The sequence below is a fragment of the Triticum aestivum genome, chromosome 3D (assembly GCF_018294505.1).
Source record: "Triticum aestivum cultivar Chinese Spring chromosome 3D, IWGSC CS RefSeq v2.1, whole genome shotgun sequence".
Lineage (NCBI taxonomy): Eukaryota > Viridiplantae > Streptophyta > Magnoliopsida > Poales > Poaceae > Triticum > Triticum aestivum.
In genome coordinates this window covers 601,952,686-601,962,157 of record NC_057802.1, presented here as the reverse complement: position 1 = coordinate 601,962,157, position 9,472 = coordinate 601,952,686, and the positions used below count along the sequence as shown (strand labels likewise).

Sequence of the window (9,472 nt, the reverse complement as noted above, 5' to 3'; positions counted from 1 at the left end):
CTGCAATGATATGACCGAGGTGGATTATGGTGGAGGGGGCACCGCACACGGCTAAGAGATCAATGATCAACTAGTGTGTCTATGGGGTGCCCCCTCCCCCGTATATAAAGGAGTGGAGGAGGGGAGGGCCGGCCCTCTCTATGGCGCGCCCCAAGGGGGATTCCTACTCCTAGTAGGAGTAGGTTTCCCCCCTTCCCTAGTTGGAGTAGGAGAGGAAGGAAGGGGAAGAGGGAGAGAAGGAAAGAGGGGGGCGCCGCCCCCTCCCTAGTCCAATTCGGACCAGCCCATGGAGGGCGGCGCAGCCAATCCTTGAGGCCCTTCTCTCCTTTCCCGTATGGACCATTAAGGCCCATTACTTCCCCGGCGAATTCCCGTAACTCTCCGGTACTCCGAAAAATACACGAATCACTCGGAACATTTCCGATGTCCGAATATAGCCTTCCAATATATCGATCTTTACGTCTCGACCATTTCGAGACTCCTCGTCATGTCCATAATCTCATCCGGGACTCCGAACAACCTTCGGTACATCAAATCACATAACTCATAACACAAATCGTCATCGAACGTTAAGCGTGCGGACCCTACGGGTTCGAGAACTAGGTAGACATGATCGAGACACATCTCCGGTCAATAACCAATAGCGGAACCTGGATGCTCATATTGGCTCCTACACATTCTACGAAGATCTTTATCGGTCAAACCGCATAACAACATACGTTGTTCCCTTTGTCATTGGTATGTTACTTGTCCGAGATTCGATCGTCGGTATCATCATACCTAGTTCAATCTCGTTACCGGCAAGTCTCTTTACTCGTTCTGTAATGCATCATCCCGCAACTTACTCATTAGTTACATTGCTTGCAAGGCTCATAGTGATGTACATTACCGAGAGGGCCCAGAGATACCTCTCCAATAGACGGAGTGACAAATCCTAATCTCGATCTATGCCAACTCAACAAACACCATCGAAGACACCTGTAGAGCATCTTTATAATCATCCAGTTACGTTGTGACGTTTGATAGCACACAAGGTGTTCCTCCAGTATTGGGGAGTTGCATAATCTCATAGTCAGAGGAACATCTATAAGTCATGAAGAAAGCGGTAGCAATAAAACTGAACGATCATTATGCTAAGCTAACAGATGGGTCTTGTTCATCATCACATCATTCTCTAATGATGTGATCCCATCTATTATATATAAAAAGTAATTAACGAGCAAACTAGAAATTAGAGAAATAGTCTAGAAAATCACACACAAATTAGAAACATCCGACCTTTAATTTATCAGACCAAATAACCACAACCGGTAGATTAGAATTGATAGAATTACCCACCTATGCCCTTTACTAATTTTCCCTGGGCCTTTTCTATTGATCTATTCCCCGTAAAAAAGATTTCCCATAACTCTTCTCAATCCCCCGTAGCTTTCTTTACCCTAAAATCCCCCGTAGCTTTCTTTACCCTAAAAAAAGTTTCCCATCGTTACTCCTCACGCCGCCGCCGCATCTGCCTGTAGATGACGTCGATCCTTCTCATGGAGCAAGCTGATCCTCTCCTCCCATACATGACGACATCATCATGGAATCTTCTCATATTTAGATGGAGATCGTCAATACATGATCTTGCTGGAGCCGCTCCTTCCATACATGGCTAGCTGCACCGCCGGGGCGACCGACACGATCCAGCGGACATGATGATCCACGGAGAGCAAGATGCTACATACGTATACCCATCATGATGGCCGGCGATTCCCCTTGGATGAACAACTGCTGTGATCTAGCTTATATGAAGATCCACACATATCAAGATGTATATATGTTTGGCCAGTAGCGATTCCCCTTGGATGAACAATTGGTGTGATCTAGTTTATATGACATCCACACATAGCAAGATGTATATATATGTATGTTTGGCCAGCAGCAGGAGGTTCCTTGATTCTTTACACCATCAGGTCCTGACGCTCTCCTTCCCTCTCCTTGATTCTTTACACCATCAGGTCCTGATGCTCTCCCTCCCTCTACTCACGAGTAATCCAGACAAAGCAGATCAAGTCCTTTGTGGAGTTCTGCAGCATCAGATAAACGGATATTGCACACGCCCAGGTGATCGAACTAGGCACCGGTAACTACATAAAAGGTACCATCTATTTCTCTATAAATTACAGCATATGGTCAATAGATTGTTATACATTTTGATCTTTTTCTTCTTCTGTATCACACTTAGTAGGCCCGAGCTATTTCACATAAGACGATGTCTGCAGTATGTCTGATGCAATTATTTGATACATCTTCTTTTAGAGATATTGTGTGAAGGGAAGATCATGCTTATGTATTCTTCCTTGCTCCGCCTACTCTTTGGTTTCTGGTGACACATTGCAGTAGACAACTTGATCTTGATTAGGTCGGGAAACTTCTGCACTACAAAAGCTTGGAGATAGAGAAATAATAGAACGACTTCCCTCTCATGCTTGGACTGTGAGGTCATGCGTGCAGACTGCTAGAAAGTTGGAGAAATTTACATTTAGCAGCAAGAAGATGAGCTGCATATACCTTCCTATGTACCTACACAAGCCCTGTGGTATGTATATCAGATGGTAGTGTATTTCATCGTTTTCTGTTTATGCTGACTTAATTTGTGTTTTTTCCTATGTAGTCTATTATTCAGAAGTTCAATGATTTATACCAATGTTATGGACAGAATGATTTTTAATATTAATGCCACTATCATCTGAAGCTTGATACTTTGTATGCTTTCTGATCTTCAGAAGTTGAGGTTCATCTGCAACTTAAACTTAGTTAGATCTACGAGCTTCTATGTGGAAATTCTGGGCAAAAAAGAATTCGGAAAGCTTGGAGGTGGAGCGCGTAGCGTGTTTTTCTTGGTGTGACGTACATGGACAGGTTGCTGAAGAAGAACAAAAGGGAAATCTCACGTGAGCGAGTGAGCAGTTCAGTGTTGGTGGTCTGCCTTGGTCGTTCCACACCCTAGAGAAGACGGTTTCGTCGCCCTCGACGTACAAAAGAAAACGACATGAAGTTGTGCTTTTCGGCATGATCGCAAATGGCACTCCTGGAGTGCATTCTTACTGGCTGCAACCTGCTCCTCGACAACGAACAGGTAACAGCAGGTTGATGCCTGCCTGGCCACAACTGGTACTGTATATCAATGGCTCGATTACAATTTTTCCTTAACCATCACATGTCAATATATTTATAGGTGATTACCTATTTTAGTATATGTTCACATCTGCAAGATGATGCTAATTAAGTTCAACACAGGCAAGCTGCTATCTTTAGTAGCAGGGCAGCAAAGTTCTTCTGGCATCGAGACTGTACAGAACTGATCCAAACGTCGAGACCAGATGCAGCGGGTTATAATTCATGGTTCTTCATTATGTGATGTGACAAGATGTTCGAAATGCTATTTTCCGCAAATGTATTCTTGTATGCTTAACTGCTGAACTTTTTAATTCAGCTCTCTTATCTTCAGTTTGTAAAGTCAAATTTGCATTATTTTTTATATACACATGATTATGCATATTCAATTTCTTTCAGTCAATGGTGTTATGTCTCAGGGAAGGGATGGATAACTTCCAAGGACAAGTTTGCTGACAAGTTTCTAACTTATTACCAAGGTACTCAAACATAACACTGCATGAATCCCCATTTTCTTGCTGATGCAGCCATACAAACTTAGAAACTTTAATGTCCTTGATAGTATTGCTTCAAGAAAATTATTTTAATATTGCATGTAAATAGCTATAATTTCATATATATCCCTATATATACCAAGATTGCAAATTATTGGTACACACATCTACTCCCTCCGCTCCAAAATAGATGACTCAACTTTGTACTAAAGTTAGTATAAAGTTGGGTCATCTATTTTGAAACGGAGGGAGTACAAGTCGTAAGTAAAGGTGTCATAAGAAAAAAGAGATATAAGCTACAAATTACCACAAACTTAATGAGAAACATGCGACCTTTTATTTTAGTAGATAAAATGATATAGCCATTAGATAATATTTTATGTAGAGAAATTACCACCATTGCCATTACATAATTACAATGTAAAAAATGTTTCGGTCCTGCCTTTTTCGTTTTTCTTATTCTCCACCACATGTACGTTGCTTGCCTCATGGGATCCTAACAAAAAAACTTTTATTTTCTCCACCTTCCATGACTCATGGGATCTTCATTAAAAAAATGCTACATCAGAAGCTGGCCTAGCTAGCATGCTCAACATGAGCCATTGGCTAAAATTTTGTGTGTGTGCGTTCTTATAATTTTGATGTGGTCGTTCGTGTGGACGAATTCCAACACTCTTGGATGCTTGGTATCCTTGGCTCTGTGCGCAAGGACGTTGACTAGGATGTATTGATACACGGCTACACCAGAAAGATTGGTGAAGCAATCTTATTTGCAGAAAACGTACATGTTGTCTTACATGTGTTATTTTCTTATTATGCAACCATCATTAAGTGTATCCAGATTTGATTGGAAAAGTATATCATGGTAGTTGGAGGATAAGTATGATATTTTCCCTAAAGCAAAATTATAGCCAAATCTTTTTTTTTGTAGGGGAATGATAACCGAATCTATATATTCATGCCTGTCGACAAAAGAGATGCCCTTAGAAACGGACTTAAATCTTCTTTGCTTCTGCTTACAATTATTAGAGGTTCTTAACTAATTACAATCTGGCAATGCACATATTTTCAGATCCTTACCACAGGAGACATGTCGCTTCTTACAAGATAGGAAAAACAATGCCTGCAGAAAGTTCGAAATGCTATTGTCCGCCAATGTATGGTAGTATGGAAAATTGCTGAACTTTTCTATTCCGCATCTTCACTTTGCATAGTCAAGTTTGTATTATTTGTGATATACACATGATTATGCATACTCATTTTTTTCAGTCAATGGTTGTATGTCTCAGGGAAGGGATGGATAACTTCAAGGGAAAATTTGCTGAAGAGTTTCTAACTAATTACCAAGGAACTCAACCATAACACTGAATGAATCGATATTTTCTTGCTGATGTAAACATACAAACTTAGAAAATTCAATGTGTTTGATAGTATTGCTACCAGAAAATTATTTTAATATTGCAAATAAATGGGTAAGATTTCATATATGTTCCTATATATACAAAATGCAGATTATTGGTACACACATCTACAAGTCGTAAGTAAAGGTGTAATTTTGACACAGTCCAAAAGAAATTTAGCTATGCCTATATGAAATCGTTAACACCTACTTAATACGTGATTATAGAACAATATTCTTAAAAATGGAGAACCATGCTAGAAACACCATTAAACAAGGTAAACATAAATTGTGCAGCGGGTTTGATCATAACAGTTGGTGAAAGAATGCATGGCACGTAGGTACAAGATTCATTTCACACATAAATATTTAGATGTCAACAAGGAAACCAAAGGTATCTAAGATGCTATTTTGTTTGCAAAAGGATTTTTTTTATATATCACTAAATTTGCTCACAGTTTCTTCAGAAAAATTGAATAATATATTCTGAAGATAAAAGACCAAGAACTACATCAATTGCATTTGTAAAATCCTAGCCCGCGCATCGAGCGGTCCACTTTGCTAGTTCATCAAATGACAACACATGTCCATGGCTAGGAAACTTAACCATCTTTGATTAACGAGCTAGTCAAGTAGAGGCATACTAAGGACACTCTGTTTGTCTATGTATTCACACATGTACTAAGTTTCCGGTTAATACAATTCTAGCATGAATAATAAATATTTATTATGATATAAGGAAATATAAATAATAACTTTATTATTGCCTCTAGGGCATATTTCCTTCAGGAGGAGCAATTGATGCTCATGGTGGCACAGTGGCAGGCACGGCAGCGACAATGCGGTGGCGGCCTTGACCACGACGACAGCGGCAGCAGCACGGCGTCGGGCAGCGGAGGGAGCCTGCGCGGCCGGTGCTACAATTGCGGCCAGCGCGGGCACTTCTGGCGGGACTGCACGAAGCTGAAGAAGCGCATGGAGGAGGAGGAGGAGGAGGAGGAGAGGGCTCTTCTTGCCACCGACGACGCTAGGCCGGCGGTCCTCTAGGCCATGGCTTAGGGGGTGATTGTTGGGTGAATAAGCCATGTCCTGCATGGTGGCGATCGGCGTCGGGTGCGGCAGGTACAGTCTGCAGGGCACGAGCATGTGTGTGCATGTGTGCGTGCGTGGGTATGTTGGCTAGCGACAAGCCCAGAGGGGTGATCGCGTCAGGGCGATGGACCCGGCTACATTGTGCGCGTACGAGCGCGACGGGCGCGCGAGCCATGGAGCGGCCGGCGTGGAGATCATGTGAGTGGGGTGTGTCGGGAGCGCGACGTGGTGCGTCAGTGCGCGCGCGTATAAGTCCCCCTCCCTCCTGTGTGTTGCAGCTGAGGGTACCGAGTTTGAGCTCGTGTGAAAATACAGAAAAGCCGTCGGCGCGGTGAGGTGTTTGTGCGCCACCAAAACTTCTGTGTTCATCCTCTCGCCACATTATCTTGTCTCCGGTGATCGCCGGTGAGCCGTGATTCTATTTTTGGCATCAAATCAAAATAATAAAAAGAAGAAATTCTGAGAAGATGCAATAACCAGGCACAACAAGTCGGCCCTAGTTCGCTAAAGCTGGTGGAAGTAAACTAGGTGGGGAGTTCGAATCCTACCTCTCGCACCTATTTTTTGAAGCAAGGCTCAATTTCTGAACGGTAAGATTTCTTTTCTTCATGTCTTAGTTTGGAGGAAAATAGATGATTAGTACAGAAAGTTGCCGTGGAAGTTCAGTTCATACATCAACTTATTCTGGCATTTCCCGAACATATATATGGATGATGAGGAAATGCAAGAGGAATTTAGTGTGTTGACTAGACACCATGTCAAGGCAATACACCGCCAATATGTTCTTGTGATCTAAATTCAAATGTACCAATTTTAACTTTGGTAGTCACTTGGTCCTACTTTGCCTGAGGAAAATTATGCTTATTTACCAATACGACCCAACAAGTCCTCATGAGAAACACGCATGAGCATTTTCCTGTTCAAGTATGACTGGTATAAACTGCTGTTTTGAAGAGCCCCTTTGCAACTGTTACTGAGAACGTGACTCCCAAGATCGAGGCCAACGTTGAGCTGCTACAAAGGCTCAAAGACAGCAGAACTTAACGTGCCGACGGCTCCAAGTGGGGTGGAGGTTAACAGCAAAACCGGAGAGAACCCCGTCCGTGGGAAGGGCGAGGACAACTGGCAGCGCGGCGCGGCCGACGAGCTGACGGCAGTGTGCAACGGCGTGGAGGAGGTCTGATGGCCGGAGGAGGGGAAGAGGGCATGCAGAGATGAGCAGCTGACCAGTGAACGACGACGCCCCGTCCATGACAAGCCCGATTTGGACTTGCTTTGCTGGTCAATCCGTGTCCGGCTGTGCTGTGGATCCGACTCTGGTCGAGGCCGCAAGCCCGATTTCGACTTGTTTTGCTGGTCGATGATTCCATAAATTGAAGAGAGGGCCAGGCCATGATGTACGAGCAGCTCAGACAAGCGCTTTGCGTTCCTGATTTTTAGTTGGCGAAACAGTAGCGGCTGGGCGATCGTGATCCTCGGGCCAGCAGTAGTAGAACCATCCGCCTCCACACCGCCGGAATCGATGAAGCTTCTCCCGGCCGTCCTCGGCCTCGCCCTCCTCCTCCTCCTCCTGAATCCCAATGGCGTGGAGGCCCGGCCTGCGCCTACCGGCGGTCATGAGAAGAAGCCGTCGAGCGCCACCTTCTTTGTCTTCGGGGATGACTTCGCTGACAACGGGAACCTCCCTCTGACCGAACCCGTCACCGAGATGTCGCGGCAATGGGCTTACCCCTACGGCTCCAACTACGTCGATGCCGATGGGTTTCCGCGGCCGAATACCCCGTCCGGCCGCTTCTCAAACTACAAGATCCAGTCGGATTTCATCGGTAAGTACTATTGTTATACTTATTTATTGCCCTAAAACAAGTACTCTGTTATATTGTAAATCCCTGGTGCATCATAATTAACCCTACTCATTGTTCTATTGATAACTTGCAGCAACAATGTTGGGGTTGGAGGAAGCCCCTCCAGCACATGCCCGTACAGCGGAGAAAACTTGCGACCCGTCCGGCATGACTTTTGCTACGGGTGGCGCAGTGGTGTTGGACAGTACATCACATGAGGTTCCCACCTTTACCAAGCAAGTCGATACTTTCAAGAAGATGGTCAAAGATGGTACCATCACGGAGAAACAATTGACTCACTCTGTAGCGCTCGTGGCCTTCTCCGGCAATGATTATGCAAGCACCGGCGTCATGGGCCTAAGTAGCCTCAACGATGTGAGTACTATATCAACATAGTATGCATACACTAGTTTGAACAATTAATTTGTTTGTGCATCTTACTAACTTAATTTTCATGTATGTGATGTAGATTAATGCTTATATTGGGAAAGTGACAAAAGAGATGGCTGCTAATGTGGAGCAATTGTTGAAGCTTGGGGTGACAAAGGTTCTTGTCAACAACTTGCATCCTGTCGGTTGCACGCCATCACAAACCCGAACTAACAACTACACTACGTGCGATATTTTTGAAAACTTGGGTGCTTCCATCCATAACAATAACCTGAAACAAGTTATGACAACAAAGAAGAATGTCCACATCGTCGATTTGTACACCACATTCATTAATATTGTGGATCATGTGCCAGGTATGTATCTACATGCATTCAAAAATGTCTTTATTTTAAAATTTTCTAATCTAATTTAACTTGATGTACATTGATGTAGGTAAAGGCTCAGAGCTATCGAAGCAATTCAAGCGCAAACTATCGCCGTGTTGCAAGAGTTTAGATTCGAAGGGTTACTGTGGACAGCAAGGCGTGTTGTCCACAGAGCTTCTTTACGCCGTGTGCGACAAGTCCAATAAATTTTTCTATTGGAACGACATGCATCCAACGCATGCGGGATGGGAGGCTGTCATGAAACAATTGGAAAAGCCCTTGAGGGAGTTTTTAGATCAAGACTAGGTAGTCAGCTTTCATATGTCGTTGTAGCGCTTTTCATCCATGATGACAATATTCTGATTGTATTTGTTTGATAGTTTCAAGCGTTTCAAAGACTGTATTTTCTGGATTCCAGGATGAATATTATATTGCATTTGCGTCTTCTTTTATGAAAACTATATTCCTAAGAAGTAATTAGTGTATTTCATTTGGCACATCTACAATAAAGATGTGTTCTAGCTATACAAACCGAATGCTTGCCTATATGCGGCTCAATAAGCTCAAGGCATTTCCACACCGTTTGATTATTTGTTGTCGACGTGATCTACCGGGTCGGCATGTTCTAGGGGTGACGGGTGCCTTGTCTCTGAATTGAGGATTGATATATGTTAGAATAAATCCGAAGCCATATCGTCGATTATCCGAGGACCAAGAAATCACACG

General features: G+C 43.5%; 1 protein-coding gene across 1 annotated transcript; it reads left to right on the top strand.

Moving 5' to 3' along the window:
- Window positions 1-6,668: 6,668 nt before the first annotated feature.
- LOC123075824 (GDSL esterase/lipase At5g03610) lies at window positions 6,669-9,182 on the top strand. Its single transcript, XM_044498339.1, has 4 exons — window positions 6,669-7,970; window positions 8,083-8,363; window positions 8,458-8,734; window positions 8,814-9,182. Exons 1-4 carry the CDS (start codon window positions 7,667-7,669, stop codon window positions 9,050-9,052), a joined length of 1,101 nt encoding a protein of 366 aa, XP_044354274.1. The 5' UTR covers window positions 6,669-7,666; the 3' UTR covers window positions 9,053-9,182.
- The last annotated feature ends 290 nt before the right edge of the window (window positions 9,183-9,472 follow it).

Bases quoted from the DNA above. Each gene is read 5' to 3' on its own strand.
- LOC123075824 (XM_044498339.1), top strand. From the start codon at position 7,667: ATGAAGCTTCTCCCGGCCGTCCTCGGCCTCGCCCTCCTCCTCCTCCTC. The intron at 8,364-8,457 runs GTGAGTACTATA...TATGTGATGTAG, and splicing joins GCCTAAGTAGCCTCAACGAT to ATTAATGCTTATATTGGGAA. The intron at 8,735-8,813 runs GTATGTATCTAC...ACATTGATGTAG, and splicing joins TATTGTGGATCATGTGCCAG to GTAAAGGCTCAGAGCTATCG.